Source organism: Hyalella azteca, unplaced genomic scaffold (genome assembly GCF_000764305.2).
Source record: "Hyalella azteca isolate HAZT.00-mixed unplaced genomic scaffold, Hazt_2.0.2 contig5738, whole genome shotgun sequence".
NCBI classification, from domain to species: Eukaryota; Metazoa; Arthropoda; class Malacostraca; order Amphipoda; family Hyalellidae; genus Hyalella; species Hyalella azteca.
The window spans coordinates 9495-25504 of NW_025935920.1; the positions used below are offsets into that span (position 1 = coordinate 9495).

Consider the following 16010-nt stretch of genomic DNA (forward strand, 5'->3'; position numbering starts at 1 on the left):
ACGCTTTCTGAGAAGTATATTTAATGAAAACCATTGAATAAAACACATTAATTAAGCCCATTAAAAGATCCCGCAGGACCTGTAAATGACACCAAACAATCCGCAACAAAGTGTAATTAAAGATTTTATTATTTATTACCACAGTTGTGACTGCCCTTAAGGGTGAGCTTTCCACGTAAGCCACAGACATGAAGTCTGAACATCAACATAGCTGAAAATAATTGCAATTTATTCAAGTCCGCCAAGGATGAAGAATTCTACGATAGATCGGTGGATATTCCAAGAAGCAAAATTTAAATCGCATGAGCCTTTTAGAGGTTAACGTAAATTAAAGTTCAGGAAGCAATACATTCATCTGAGCTCGCTCTTACCTACTGTTATCAGTGTCGTTAGCGTCATCGAAATGGTTGAGACTCAATTGATGAATAGATTAATGACATAATGATGGTCTAATCTCTTTGCCTATTTTCAGATGGCAGAGACTGCACCGTCACCTGCACCTTCGCAGACCAGCGAGACTAAAGAGTCCCCTAGACCCGCGGAGCCCAAAGACTCCTCTAGACCCTCTGAAGGATCTAATGACTCCCCGAGGACCGCAGAGGAGCCCAAGGACTCTCCGAGGCCTTCAGACGACTCAAAGGAATCCCCTAGACCTGCGGACGAGGCTAAAGCCCCCGACACTCCGAGGTCTGAAGATCAGAAGGACGGCGTCAAAAGTCCAGAGCCTGAAGCCAATGGAGAGTCACCGGGTGAGAAAGATTGTGTGTCCTCAAAAAGAAATACATTTACTTATATTACGATGCAAATCGTCTAAAAATAACTGTTCACGTGTATCAATATTGTCAATTAACCGTGCTGTAGATGTACTATGGCTTCTACATCTTCTGTAGATGTACTATGGCACATATATTTAGTTTATAGAAGGATTTTCGATTGGTTTACCGTATCCAAGAACTTGTTTGAGGGAAAAACAGTAATCAAGATTATAAAAAATAGCAGAAATCCCGCTTTAGCTAAACTCGTGTGCTAAATTTGCAAAAAATTCTGGGATTTCTAGTAAACGAATATCACATATGAAATACACGCGTTTACGATCAGGCACTCCCAAAAACCCAACTCTGCGCGAGCAGTTCAAAGCCTTCAGCAAATTCGGCGACAGCAAGTCTGATGGCAAGCAGTTAACTCTGTCTCAGTCCGACAAGTGGATGAAGCAAGCGAAGGTTATTGACGGCAAAACCATCACCACCACCGACACTGCCATCACCTTTAAGAAGTTTAAGTGAGTGACGGACACTTATGGCTTGGGCACTAATTTGGTTGAAGCTTTTTAGATTAATCACAAGGCTCGTCCATATGTTAAATATAAGACTAACGTTGCAACCATGACCACGATATAAAAAACACATTAGTTCAACCATCAGCGGGAATGGGATTAGGAAAGCGTACGTTTAAAGCGCCAAGTGTTCCCGTTATACCGCCGACGTTACCAACAAAAATATCTAGGAAATTTTATTCTAGATAGTAAATAAACCGTTTTCTAGCTTAGCGTACGCTGATGATGTTATATTTTATTTTGTGGGCAAGAGAACTCATGTGCCAGTCAGCAAGTCTTAATGTTCTTGTAATGGGCCAAGGTTGATTTGTGTAGAAGGCGGGGCAATCAATATATCGACGCTCTGCCCGAGAGCCAAAAAGACGTAGACAGGCGAATGCCCTGACCTCTTATCGCGTCCATATTTAGGCCATGGCGTGACAAACTGGGAGCTCTGTCGCACCTATGTTAATATTTTTCAAAAGTTAGCGATATTCACTCGTGCCATTCATCAGTTATAAGACAAGTAAATTATTGCATGTATTTTGTTCGGGCTGTATAAAGGCGAGGTTTTGTTTTCTTAGGGCTTCTTTAGCTTATTTATCGGCAACAAGTAACAGCAAACGATGGCTTCAGCGTACTAGGACGATTCATTTAAAACAGCTAAGTTCATGATTTGGTTGCAGGCAAATGAAGATAGCCTATCCAGACTACGAGAAATACCTCGCGGAGCTCGCCAAGTATAAAAATCAGGATCTTGAAGCCATCAAGGATAAACTCAAAAACTGCGGAACCCCAGGGCTTCGAGGCACGACGGTAAGAGAAGAGTTCTCGATTAGAAATTTCTGAGATAAATAGTCTCTTAAATTTATATATGCAGTACAATCTTATTTTAATAGAAGACTTCGATAGGTTTCCGTCGTCGTTTTTGACGCTGTTCATGATTTCATTATTTGTTGTGTATTAACGAAAATTTGTGTTTTTTATATTTGTATGCAATTTACATTTGCATTTGTCATAATTAAAGTCCAATCACGCAGAATCTTCACATTTTTCGAAAATATAGGATGAATTTGATAAAGATAACAGGTAGCCAAATTTTAAGCTCGAGTAAGATTGAAAATGTTCTCCAGCGCCAAACCTCGCTAATTGACCTTGAGTTCATAATGACTAATTGCTTATACCTACGAAATGATTGCAATCATTGCTTCCCCATGTTGAGTGATGCCTGTAAATACAAAATGATTGCAATTCTTGCTACCTCTCGTGTTGGGTGATGCTTGTAACATGATTGCTATCCTTGCTTGCTCCCTTATTGTGTTATCCTTGTGCAAACAACTTGATTGCATATAAAATTTGTACGATCCTTGCTCCTTCGCTCGCTGTCATCTGTTCAAAGCTTGTGCTAATCTAAGTTTCGTTGAGTGACCGTTCTCTTTTTAGATACCCTTGTAAAATTTCAGCATCAATGGACTAAATACTAGCCTTATATACCCATCGGTTCTTTCCTCGTTAACCTGTAAATGCTTTTACCTACATATAATTAGATTGGTTTTTATTTATATTATCCCATGTAAAGCATGAAATTGGTGAGATACCTGAAGGAAATACTGTATGGAAACATATAGCGTGTAGAAATCTTCTAGTTCAGCTCGAATTTAGACGCTGTTATTAAATGAGCATTTCAGGTAGCGCACTAATTCGCACATTTACTGAACACGAATTTCATCATAAGAGAAAATAGATGCTGGATCAACTAAGATTAAATTCACATTTAATTATTTGTATTCACAGTAAATACAAATCATATAAGGTGAATATACTGTAATTGGTATATGGTGCACATATATAGTAGTAGCTTCTCATTCCGTGACACATGCGTATCACGTTGGGCGAATGTAATGGTATATTGTGTACAGTAGCTTTTCATTCTGTGACACATGAGGTTTACGTTAGGGCTAGGCGAATGTAATTGTATATTGTGTACAGTAACGTCAGTAAGTTGCTTCTCTTTACGTGAAACATGCGTTTACGCCAAAAATTTTTTGTGCAGCCATTGCTTTTCATTTGTTTAAAAACATCATCTAAATCTGGTGGCCTTTCAGCTTACATCAGAACATTAGACTAGCATATGGTACTTATCAATTCAAATTTCGAACACTTACCCTTCGCGACTTACCTTTCAGACTGAAAACCTTCACTGCTAAGTCGCATTAAACAAACTTGGAAGCTCCTAATTTAATTTCAAGCCTTATTGATGAAGCATAATTTAGTTACGTTACCTTCTATTCATAACAATGACAGTCTAATTGAGGGAGCGCATCAATTGATGCGTCCTCTATAACTTCCAAAGTTACATTACTTTTATTTATGTATATCATGCTGAATTGGCTTGAACATACAACAATTAGTCAGTTTTGAGAACGTTCAAAGTCCAGTCTTTGCGTTAGCACTTTAGCAGTAGAACTTTTAAACAGTTTGATATGTATATATGTAGCTCTTGAGTGCTTGTTCGTATGTACATGTTGTGGTTTGAAGCATTGTTCTAATTGTAACCTGCCTACTAAACTCTACGAGATAACGTGACATGATGGAATCATAAATAATTAATATTCTTTATTTACCTAAAGCTGCTTTCAAATATTGTGTAGCTTGTAACCCCTGAAGTGGGGTGCCACTTTATTGCATTTACTCGTATTTAGTCGATAATCGCTTGAAAGTTCCGAAAAAGACGTAGTTGACGTCATGTCACTTATTCTCCATCGTCCCGTTCGTGCGAGTTGGAATGATTACTTAAGTTCAATAGCACTTCTGTTGTTACATTAAATAGCTTTTAATGTCATTAAAGAATTGTTATGAATTCTTTTTAATTTTAAGTTGATTTGATAGTAAAATCCAACTCGGACGAGCGTTTGAGGGATGACGCCTTGATTGATAATATAAGTTAATTACAACTAAACTTCTTTCGGAATATCGTATTGTGGTCAATGAATAGACAAAATGCATTGCGAACAGCCAATCACAGATAGTCGAAAATATGCCATGGACCGCTAATGCTTACCGAAATGATGTTGAGTCATGACCAAATTTTTTGCCATGATCCTGTAATTATTTAAATTCATGTATTCGATAAATTATTTGAGTATCACATTGATATTAATTCTTTACTTATCAAATCCAATTTTTCATCAAAAAGTACCTTGATATGGCCCCTTCCGAAAGAAGTTTTCACGTCGCAACACCTCCGTTGAAGTCCTAATAAGGATATAAAAGCTTATTTGTGCTTATACTAACGCTGTTTTGTGTCCGCATCTTCCCTCCCTTCAGCGTCCTAAAGACTTCTCTTTTCTGACCCGGTGATCAGAGCGTGGTCAAAAACTCAGCCGTGGACCGCCTCACCAACACCCAGAAGTACACGGGGTCGCACAAGCAACGTTTCGACGCAGATGGTAAGGGTAAAGGTGTCGCCGGACGCAAGGACATAGCGGATAAGTCCGGATATGTCGCAGGATACAAAAATAAAGATTCATACGCTAAGACACACTAAATATGTCACTTTAATGAAAACTAAACGCGGTCAGCACGGAGGTGTAAACGGTTTTTTCCTATAATACGGTTACGGAGTTCTAGGATAAGTTTAAGAATGATCACACGTTTATCCTTCTTCGATAGATAATGTATGAGCGAATAACGCCCTCTGGTGAATTGTTCGATCCTAATACCAGGGAAACAGGAATCTATTATTCTATTCCAAAGAATTTTACTATAAATTGCAACAAATTCAATCCATTTTAATGCTTTATATGTTACACCAGCACTGCAAACTTTTCGTCTTATTGATTATAAAACACTTTCTATGAGAATTCCAACAGAGAATCATGGAAACCGTCTAGATTCAGATGTAAAACATTGTCTAATAGTGTAAGCAAAATTAAAATTTACTGCTCAGTTTTCCTTTCAAAAAGAATGTTCTATTCCGCCTAGAAGCGTGTAGTGTCCAGCGACAAATTCAACCAAGCAGGAATGTCATTTTTATATTGTTTCACAATTTAGCATATAACAATAATCGAGCGTTGACAGCGCTTCAGTAACAAGCCATTGTGTTAATGAACGAATCGGTGCATCTGAACGAAAATGGAACTTGAATTATTGTGTGGAATAAACTAATCAATACAATATAAACATTACAGTGCCGCAAGCCAATCAATACCGTCAAGGCAGCTCGGCTGTACGTTGTTATGTGCGCAGCTCTCAAATCATGAATAGTTACACTTATTATTTACGGAGCAAAATTTCGGTGAACTCTCAGAGATGTTGACATCACTTGAGGCAGCATCACTTGAGGCAGTCAATGTATTAATTTTTACATCCTAATAGAACATATACATTGAAATCGCTCATTTGCGTGGGTATGTTAATTTCAAATAAAATGCTAATTACACCGAAGTAATTATCCAAGCATAATTATTGCGTACCAGCTGATTAAGACGGTGTATTCGTGTAAAAGAGTATCAAATTAAATTAAACAAAGAAATATGCGTTACAATCATTCTTTTCACGTATACATGAATTTTTAAAAAAATTAGTGGAAATTTAAACGTAAATATATTCCCCTGCCCTTTATGAGAATAGCAACATAATATAAGGTTGTACGAAATGTTTCAGTTCAAATTCCTATTGGATTCTTCAAATATTCATAGATCAAGCAATTTTAAATTATTACTCATTCAACACGAATTAACATTTTCGTTCATTACCTTCAATGTAGAACGTGATTTGAGTGCTGCGAATGTCCCTGTATTATAGTTTATTAAATCCATGTATCACAAATAGAGAAAAATTAGAGGCAAACTTTAAATATAAGAACTTATAGGGCGGAAATGCATAAAACAAATACCTCTAGATATATTTGCTGGTAAATGTGTTCTAATGTAGCTCTGCAACATATTTCCGGGAAGTTTTAGTCCTTTGTTTGATTCCAATTAAATTTTTCATGTAAATTGCAACATGATGGCGCAGATGATGGTCGATTTAAGCACTACTTTGCAGCAATTATCAAAAATAAAAATCATTACATCACCGGGCATAAATGCAGCAAACAACCAAGAAATATTTTTAATTACTCTACGTCTTAGTTCCACAATGAATGTGAAGCACACTACATAGTGCAAGATATTTATTTGTACCATGACTGTAAATTTGAGTAAATTATTGTAACATTTATCGCATTTGTTGTATATTTATATCTTAAAAACATTGTTATAGCCAAGCGTACACGTTATCTAAATTCTCACAGGTTGAAATTATTTTAGTTTACATTTTATCTAAAATCTCACACAAGTTTTCTTCTTTAACGCTCGAAATGAAAGAATTCATGAAACTTAATTGTTGCGACAAGTTTACTACCTACATGAATAATATCACGAATCTGTTTTAATTATTTTAAAACTAGCAGCATTCAAGCTCGTTTCCGAGCAACTGTTCTCTTACGCCTTCGTCTCTTGAATGTCACTTCCTATGCAGAGAATGTCGACAAGTACACGTTATAAAAAAAAACAAATATATGTTTTCAATGATCCCAAAAACTGTCCTCCGGTAATTTAGTATGATCGCGAAATATCGCAACAGGCCATGGGCCTATTTCTTCAACGCCGACACTTCTATTCTATTTATAATTTCATCCTGACTCAAAGAGTGAAATTATCTATCAAAAATTATTTTAAACCACGAGTTCAAAATCAAAAGTACAGTGAAACGAAGAGAAGCTTTACGCACATTTTTTACTTCCTCAAAGTATCCGGAAGCAGATGATAGCATCAGTTTTGAGAACACGAGTTTTTCAAACGATCAGTCTCAGCCGGAACACTTATACGAGAATGAGTCTACGGGGAAAATTTCATTTCATATCAAGGTATTCAATTAATACGTGTTTAGCAAAAATTTATAGGAGCCACAGAATTTGGCAATGCTGCTCGGAAGGATATTGAAGACATGAATAGATAGGAAATTTATTGTGATTGATGGAGATATGTACAACAAAATAGTGATGTCGAAGAGATGTGTACAATAAATAATATACAATGAGTATGATATTTGAATGGCGCATTCAACATCGTACAGAGAAATATTGTTAACCTTTAATGATGAACAGGATGTTTCGAAGGCAGCAAAACGGTAGGAAATAGTCAAGAAAAACCTCTAAAATATAAAATTCCGAAATTTGTCCAAAATATTGCTTTATTACTGGTATCTTCAGTACCAGGAACAAGTGTGAAGATCTGATGAGCGACTTTGCGATATGGATATTAATTATTGGAACATTATTAAAACGACAAATTCAAGAGTGACAGTAAAGATGTGTTAGTCAGAGATGCTTTCGCGCTCAACTTGGGACCAGGAGGCTCGGGTCAGTTTCCGGGAAAGTATACGGTATTAATTCAAACGCGGTGCAATATAGTTTCTACATTGACAAAGCCAACCAGAACTGGTACAAGATCATTCGATGATATACGAAATGAATGAATCTTCTCAGCCAAAAACAGCCCCAGAACTCGTATAAGATCATTCGATGATGTACGTGTTGGTATGTCATCGTGGTATTCTCAAATCTTCTCAGCCAAGCACAGCCTGGTGATGAGAGTTGGCCGCCGCTAGCAGGAAGTTCCTATGTGTACACAGCAGCTTTGCGGCAGCCCGGCGAGCAGCGGCCTCCTGGGAGTGAGTGAGAGGGGAAGGGAGGCACGGAAATGGTACAGACGACGGTGGCGACGGCACAGGGAGAGCCAGAGCAAGCAGATGGCTGGGGGTGAACGTGTTGGGAGGATGGATAGCGAGAAGCACTGAGAGCAAGTTAGGAGGAAGCAGAGTAAGAAGCGGAGAAACAATGGGTGGAGCAGCAAGAAGCTCGAGCAGAAAAGCCACTACCAGCTCACTAACAGGACTTACGACACCGTTGGGAACAGCTCTAAGAAGAGCGCTCAAAAGATTCTGTACCGCGACCATGAGCGCTAAGCCCTCACGACTGATCCCTGACAGCGAGCTTGGATCCAGAGCTAGCGAACCTATCCGGCGTAGTAGCCGTTCATCTGAATCCTCTTCATTCATGACGGCATAAGATCTTTTTCTTGTGATATTAAAACTTGGGTTAGAACCTGCATCCCCACCTCCAGCAAGGGTGGCTGCCGCAGCCCACGCAGCCACGAGCACTTGTACTGTCAGTCTCGCTAGCGCACCGATACGGCGGTGACTCAAAAGCGCGACACTACACGGTTCATTGAGATACTGAGGCAGCGTGTCCAAGAGAAGGCAGGTGCAACACTGCTGCAGGTCTATCTGCAGGATACCGTAGACAAGATCCATCGCCCTGCTTAGATCCGTCTCAAAGACACTCTCCATAGCGCAAGCAAGCAAACTGCTAACAAACCACTTGTGCCCTCCGAGCCGCAAGAGATTCTCAAAAGTCCATAGACTTGAATGCGAGAGAATACCGCACCCTGTGAACATTTTCTTCCATGCCTCGTCCAATTCATCACTCAGATTTCGGGCATTAGTTAAGGCGCATTCCATCAGATCTTCTGCTTGGATTTCGGCGATGAGGGACGAAAAGAACGAAGAGCTTTGTTGTTTTGCTTCGTCTTGTTCTGGGGCAAAGCTTTCCTTGGTGACTTTAACCATATTATCAATAATGTCTGACATTAGCAATGATCGATCTTTAAAACTGCCTAATGTGAGCGTGGGTTCTTGATTGGATAGTTTGGTCTGTAAGTGGTTGAGGAGGGCATTGACTTTAGCAGCTTCTAATGACGAAGCTTCCTGTAAATAAGAACAAGTCCACGCAGCAATGCAGATTGGCAACGAACAAAGATGAGAACACAAGCGATCTAGCAACTCGGTCGCATGCTGAAGTGACACCGAACCTTGAATTAGTTCAGACGTGAGTCTCTGCATGATGAGGGGAGATGCATGACAAACTTCGGCAAGATGAGCCTGGCCGTACTTAGACATCATGTCTTTAGCATTAATTCGCTGCACAACTTCCAGCAAATGACATGTGTCGGTACGCCACTGCGGAATGATGCTTTTGTGTCTGCCTTTCTCAGGCATGTGACATCGCATCCAAGTTTCCACGAACGTATCTTTCTCTTCGCCCATCACCACATCCACACCGTACACTTGTGCGACATGACAAAGCAGAAGAAATGTTAGGTCGAACATCAGGGCACGGTTCTTTGCCATTGATTCTGTCTCTCCTGGTTGAGGCTCTAAACTTTGCTGATTGAATTTCACGAACTTCTGAGCATAAATGAACAATTTCCCCGACGCGGCCGCGGCCGTCAACAAAAGGTCTCGACTTTTTCCACTAATTAGGAGATTCATCACCGGAAGAACAGATTCTTGATTTTTGTTACTGAGATTTTTGAGGATACTCGGTACAGTAGGTTGGGCTCGTAGAATAAGATCTGGAATAGCCATATGCGAATTACTGCCGTCTTTTGCCAAGCCTGGCATCTGAGCAACTGCAAGAGGGTCTTCTTTGCGGAGGGTCAAAGCAGCAGCCATATCCTGCTCTGTCAGGAGTGAAGTTGGCACCGTGAGCTCATGAAGCAAATATTCCAAGCAATTGCAGTTCATCCTGCGGTCAGCCACGTCCAAGAGGCTAGTGCGCTGGACGAACTCTCTTACAGCGTCAACTAGGGGCTGAGATGCGGCTGATGGCGTAGAGGAGAAACCATTCAACCCAGAATGGATGTGCTGTATCAAACTGGGGAGTTTGATGAAGGTGAAGCCTACCCATTGGAGTTGCTGGTGAGGGAACTCCTCCTCGCTACCTAGGCCCAAGAAACAACTCACAAGAAGCTCAAGATAGAGTCCTTTTTCAGATAAGCCTCTGAGTTGACTGTATAGTATGAGTTGGGTGGCAAGAGCCTGGCTGCTATGCGTGGGATGCATCACAGCTTCCACCATGACGCGCGCATGCAGGCCATAGCTGATGGGGGTGATGCGAGGATTATACTGCATTGAAGGTTTACTCAGTCGCACCAAGCTTAGTGACCTAAGATCATTGAAAATTGCAGGAAAAATATCTTTCAACTCTGCAAGTGCTGGAAATGAGGATGTAAGTAGTTTGTTTTCAATCTCAGCTACGGTACTGACAACCAGGTTCCATTGGGCTGGGTCTTCCAGATGGGCTATGTAAAGCAAGCCTTTGAGAAACTGGCACTCCATGAATTTTTCCACAAGCTTGAGAGCAGTTTTTAGGTTAGCCACTTGCTCAGGGGTTGGTGAACGGCTGATCGCGTGGAGAATAACCTTGAGGAGCCATAGCACTGCGGCCACCAGGGAAGTTGCTAGCATAAGGCAGTCCTCAGGCTTGCCTCGGCACGTCACTTTATGGGGAGTTGATTCCAGGAGATCCAGAAGAGCTGCAACGCAATGAGACTTGTGAAGTGAGTCATACTTACTGATGCTCTCTAAAACCCCACCATAGGACACCACATGAGCAGCTAGCGAGTGGCGTAGGTAGGACAATATAAGTTGGTTGGGTAGAGGTCCCATCAACGCTTGCTGCAGGATGCAGTCTGACAAGTGATAGATGTCACCACTGATGTAGCGAGGAAGTACCTGGAATAAATTAGATTTTTATACATTTGAAGCATGATTTGGCATCAAATTAGTTCATCAATATAATAAATAAAAACGAGTTATTAAAATCAGAGCAGCCTCAACACTTCTGGAAGAAGGCTACTTACTTGAACGATGGAATTAGTCATATAGCATGAATTAATTGTTCTTTAAAAAATGCAAGAACCTCAGAGATAAAGTGAGAATCAAAATCAGGAGAGTTAGAAACAAAACAAAATTGAAACTTGCAAAATTTAAAGAAAATCATAAATTTAATACTGAATCATAATATAAATTAACAATGTCAATATCAATATATATAATGTCCCTTACATTTTTTGGCATGCTGAAATGCAACTATAATTCAATTGCAAGCTCACAACTTTATAGTTAATCTTGTCTGGCTTGGGTTCCAACTTCCCAAGTTCTGAATCATATTCATATTTTTCTTGGAAACTCAATTCTAAGACCCCTAAAAAATTGTGTTTTTATAAATTCACCAAAGAAATCTTTAGCTAGATAAAATTCCCAATCAATCACTTGAATACCTATCTACTCCTGTTTTTTTTAATTCATGATAGTAATTTTTGGCTACATAAAATAAACATGATCAGCCAGTTTTATATACAACCAGATAACCAGTACATGAGTAAACAAATCAGGCATCACAATAAGTAGAATTTTGAAATTTCAGCAAGTTGTACAAATTCTGAGATTCTTTCTTACCGTTTTTATGTGAATGCCCCATTGCATGTCAGACCACCGCTCTCGCCAAGCTCTGATGAGCAAGGAGCGAATGTTGCTGGTTTTGCTGCTGCCAACCGTTTCCAAAACCATTCTTGATAAGAGATTGAAAGCTGACAATTGGATCTGAAAACTTCCCACTCTGGCACTGAGTTACCTAAAACTGAAAAAAAATTAAGATGGTAATCAAATGTTCTTCCGTACAAACATATTTTTATGAAAACACAAAATTTCAAGGCAATGCCAGAGTTAAGGCAACTTGTCGCTTGCAATGAACAGGTATGGGTGAGATTATCAAGGAGCATAGGCGTTTTTGGCTCACTTGCAATTGCAAGTGACTTTTGCCCCCTTTGTTGTGGGAAGGCATCATTGCTTTTTTGTCACACAAACAATCTGTGTCATTAATTCAATTTTCATACTTGATGTATCCTTCCACTCCATATCGTTTCAAACAGATGTAGGTAATAATTGAATTCCATTGAAGCCAAGTTGGTAATTAAAATGCTGCCAAGAAAGCCTTTTTGCATCAGTTCACTCTGCAATACCTACTGTTCGGTAAGTGAAGTCCTTCCTGATAAATTACATAGATTTTTCCTAATTCTGTTACTTTTCACAGCTGTTTTAACCTATTTGTGTATTAATCTGCATTACTCTTGCACAATCCTACTACAATTCTGATAAGATTACATTACAAGTGTTGATGGACTCGATAGTTATGTGGTTCTTGTCTTACCTGTATGATTTCATTTGCTTCATTGTTTCAAACCTACTCCCAATGTTGTTTGCTTTGTGTGTTCATCCATTAAAATTGTAAAGATGCAACATAAGTAGCTAGACTAAATTATCAGTCCCTAATTTCAAAATGTTTATTCATTATTCAGTTATAGCATGATTGCCTCAAGTTAATCACTAAATTTTGGCATGATATATTATAGCCTGTCTAGCATCAAAGTTTCATCACATAATGTGCAGTAACATTCATTGATATTTTTATATCATTCATCTGTCTGAGGACCTTATAAGCAATTGCATATCCTGTGCTCCTTACTCCCTAGTTATCACTAGTTATTAAACACTATACAAACCATAATGTCCTCAAGCACTATATTAAACATTGTTACTATCTTTTTGCATAGGTTTATTGGCATGTCAGTTGTATTTTAAAATTGCAATAAACCTCAACTTTTATTAAAACTATTTACTTACACTGATATTTAGACTAATCCAGCTTTTACTGCAAAATGTGAATGGTTTACAAAATAATCCCCCATGGTTGACATGGGAATATCATCTTCCAGACAGATTTGAGCTTTTGCAACTGGGAACGTATCTAATGAAAGCTACACATTCTCTCAGGCTCTGAGGTAGGCACAACACAGTGGAAGTTGTCAATTTATTCATCCTTAGATGTTAATGTACTATTATGCCCAATGATGGAAAATCATTACATTTGTACATAAATGGCAGATCCAAATGATCTGGCAAATTGCAAATGATCAATACAGATGGCTGATACAGATCTATATAGTGTAATTATTAGTGTTAATTCAGCAATTGATTTCAATTGGATGCTAATTAAAGGCCCAGATTGCTTGTGGCTGGTAGTCAAAGTGTGGCAAAGTTTGGGTGCAGGGTATTAGTGATCATCTTGTGTGTGCTGATCAAAAAATGAGTATACCATTCAGTGGAGAAAAAAAATTATAACCCGTTGACCTCTTAGAAAAAGTGTAAAAGTTGCAGACATGATGACCATTAATATTCAAAGTTTGCTGAAATTTCTTTATCATAACTTTTTCAATTTAAAGTTAACATATTTTTTGTTAGTTTGTAAATAAATAGCCGAGTAAGCTTGGAAAAATTTATACCGCCATCCTCATTTACAAATGGAAAAAATTCCAGCCTAATTTGTAAAGAAACTCATTGGGAAGAGCAAAGTTTGTTTGAAGCCTTTGTTCTCAATATCAGCCTGAATTGAGGTTTGTAAAACACCAATATCTCAAGCAAAAAAGCCTTACTTTACAGTCTGATCTTTCTTCTTTTCTTTTCCAAGTTGTTATGGAAATTTCAACACAAATACCCACATCAGGGGCATTCTCAGTGGAATTTTCAAAAAGGTTAATAATATAGGCATTTAAGATTTATCCAGGGCTTCCAGCCTTCCAGGCTACCTAACCATCAGCAAGAACCTATTTTCCATGCAATTTTTGAAAATTACATGAAAAAATATGCTTTTTCTCATTATTTTTCTAAAAAAAATTGGCAAGAGATGCAGCCAGTAGATGCCAGTAGATGCAATGTACCTTGATTTTGCCAAGGCATTTGACAGTTTCCCACATGAGCAGCTGTTGCGGAAATTGCAGTCTTTGGGAATTGACAGCAATGTACTCAAATGGATCAGAGATTTTCTAGTAGGGAGACACCAACATGCCAGTATTAATGGGTCCGTATCAGACTGGGCTTCAGTGCGCAGCAGCGTGCCACAAGGAAGCATTCTTGGGCCTGTTTTATTTGTTGCGTTTATAAAAAGATCTGCCAGAAGCAGTGAAAACTGAGCAAGTTAGCCTATGTATTTTATGCCTTTAAGAAGTTCATTTTTTGCCTCAAATAACAATGTTGGATAGAAAAAGTGGTCTTGGTGGATCGAAATAATATATGAACCTTCAAAATTAGAATTCCATCCTGACCATGGGACACATGTGGTACATAAGGATGTTCACTAAATCTTCATTTTTGTTCAGTGCCATCACTGCCATGCGCACCACTGGAGGTACAAGAGATTATGGTACACTAGTGGCTTATATTGCGACAATAGGAAACGGTACACATTGGATCATAATTATTTTGCCACTGGTGGTTATAGTTTATAGCTCTCAAAAAATATTTTTTATATTGTAGTTAGTAGTTATGATTTTCATTGGTTGTTTGTTATTTATAATGATACCAAGACTTATTGGTATCATTGGAACTATTGGGAACTGCTATGGTCAAATTACACATCCTTTTCAACAAATTTCCTAATAAGAAACCCTTGTTGATGAAAGAATTCCGAGAATCTATTGCTCACTCACTCCTAACAGGAAACTTGAACAAAATGAATGCAGAACAAGAACCAGCTGTTATAGGTGGGAAGAGAAACTCATTACCTTGTTGAGTTAGAGGGTCAATGTCGGAATGTAAGAAAAAGATGTAGAGAGTGTTATTAGGTGCTGTCGAAAAATGAAGGCCGCTCAGTTGCAGCTGCAAAAGCATGAAGAGTGAAAACAGTCTGCCTTCAATGCAAAAATAAGCCACATTTATGCCCTGTTTTTTTTAAAGAACCCACTCTCATATGTAATGTCTGATATCTAATGCTATTGTTGGTTCATGGATAATTTTCCAAAAGGTAATCTCACTAATTATGATCACCAATTTATGCAGATTATTTGTTTTATTTGAAGAATTTCCTTTTTTACCATTGAATTTTATGTTTGAGGAAGAGTCTGATTTAAAGAACAAAACTTTAGTTACCTATATTTCATTTGAAATTTGTATGAAACTATTTTTTTTAATGGTTATGTTAACAAATAAATAAGTTATGACACTTATTCTGATAATTCATCCTCCTAGCCATGAAAAATGAGTGAAAAACAAATTTGAAATTAAATTTGTAAATGATCCACCGGTGGTACATATGGCATTCATTGAAATCTTGTTTTGTGCCACTGGTGATACATGTGACGGTTAACATGTTAACACGTTGAGTGCGGCAACGACCCACAGCGCTGGCAGCTGGCCTAAAAAGGGCCAAGTCCGCTGCTAAAAAGGCCTATAATTCAAAATATACTAGTAAATTTGTGGGTTCAGGTGCAAAAATTAAATTTTCCTTTTTTTGTAGTTTATATTTTAATGAGGCAGTACTGCCATCATAAATTTTGTCGACAAACGCAATTGAAAAAAAACTAAATCATGGAATTTATCCGGAAAAAAGACCCTGCCACCCACCCGTGGGTCGTCCCACACTTAACTTGTTAAGATTGCTTCTAGAGTGGCACAGTGCGTCAGTAGGTACTCACTCACCTCAGAAGTGAGTCAGTGTTCCGCAATACCATTCGTTAGTCGTAACTTAGTCAAACTGGAATCCTCTGATACTTGAAAGCATGCCACGGAAGAATTGTTTAACATACATAAATTCGAAGTACAATAGATTACAAGCCCAGAGACTGCAGAGAGTTAAAAACAATCTCTCCCACACAGAGAGGTTTGCGCTGTCTCTAAAAGACAATCAAAACATAATCATCAAACCAGCGGATAAATCATAAATCAGAAAGGGAGCGTCATGGTTGAAATTGAATTA

General features: G+C 38.5%; 2 protein-coding genes across 5 annotated transcripts; one reads left to right on the forward strand and one right to left on the reverse strand.

Moving 5' to 3' along the window:
* Positions 1 to 457: 457 nt before the first annotated feature.
* Positions 458 to 6872, forward strand: LOC108673969 (tubulin polymerization-promoting protein homolog). Of its 2 annotated transcripts, none has more exons than XM_018161860.2 (4): positions 458 to 749; positions 1099 to 1279; positions 1999 to 2128; positions 4677 to 6872. In XM_018161860.2, exons 1-4 carry the CDS (start codon positions 473 to 475, stop codon positions 4857 to 4859), a joined length of 771 nt encoding a protein of 256 aa, XP_018017349.2. In that variant the 5' UTR covers positions 458 to 472; the 3' UTR covers positions 4860 to 6872. The 2 variants fall into 2 exon arrangements, with proteins under 2 accessions (XP_018017349.2, XP_047736581.1); XM_047880625.1 differs by having other exon boundaries at positions 4640 to 4703.
* Positions 6873 to 7308: 436 nt separating this feature from the next.
* On the reverse strand, positions 7309 to 15751 carry LOC108673970 (mediator of RNA polymerase II transcription subunit 24). Of its 3 annotated transcripts, none has more exons than XM_047880624.1 (3): positions 15734 to 15751; positions 11660 to 11840; positions 7309 to 10933 (listed from the first exon to the last, which is right to left on the reverse strand). In XM_047880624.1, exons 2-3 carry the CDS (start codon positions 11768 to 11770, stop codon positions 7925 to 7927), a joined length of 3120 nt encoding a protein of 1039 aa, XP_047736580.1. In that variant the 5' UTR covers positions 11771 to 11840; positions 15734 to 15751; the 3' UTR covers positions 7309 to 7924. The 3 variants fall into 3 exon arrangements, with proteins under 3 accessions (XP_047736580.1, XP_018017350.1, XP_047736579.1); XM_018161861.2 differs by lacking the exon at positions 15734 to 15751 and adding an exon at positions 12884 to 13146; XM_047880623.1 differs by lacking the exon at positions 15734 to 15751 and adding an exon at positions 12411 to 12809.
* Positions 15752 to 16010: the final 259 nt, after the last annotated feature.

What these genes read in the sequence shown, in the direction of transcription:
- LOC108673969 (XM_018161860.2), top strand. Translation starts at nt 473, where the DNA reads ATGGCAGAGACTGCACCGTCACCTGCACCTTCGCAGACCAGCGAGACT. An exon ending in AGCCAATGGAGAGTCACCGG is followed by an intron (nt 750 to 1,098) that starts GTGAGAAAGATT and finishes GTTTACGATCAG; the next exon opens with GCACTCCCAAAAACCCAACT. An exon ending in ATCACCTTTAAGAAGTTTAA is followed by an intron (nt 1,280 to 1,998) that starts GTGAGTGACGGA and finishes ATTTGGTTGCAG; the next exon opens with GCAAATGAAGATAGCCTATC.
- LOC108673970 (XM_047880624.1), bottom strand. Translation starts at nt 11,770, where the DNA reads ATGGTTTTGGAAACGGTTGGCAGCAGCAAAACCAGCAACATTCGCTCC. An exon ending in GGGGCATTCACATAAAAACG is followed by an intron (nt 10,934 to 11,659) that starts GTAAGAAAGAAT and finishes AATTTATTCCAG; the next exon opens with GTACTTCCTCGCTACATCAG.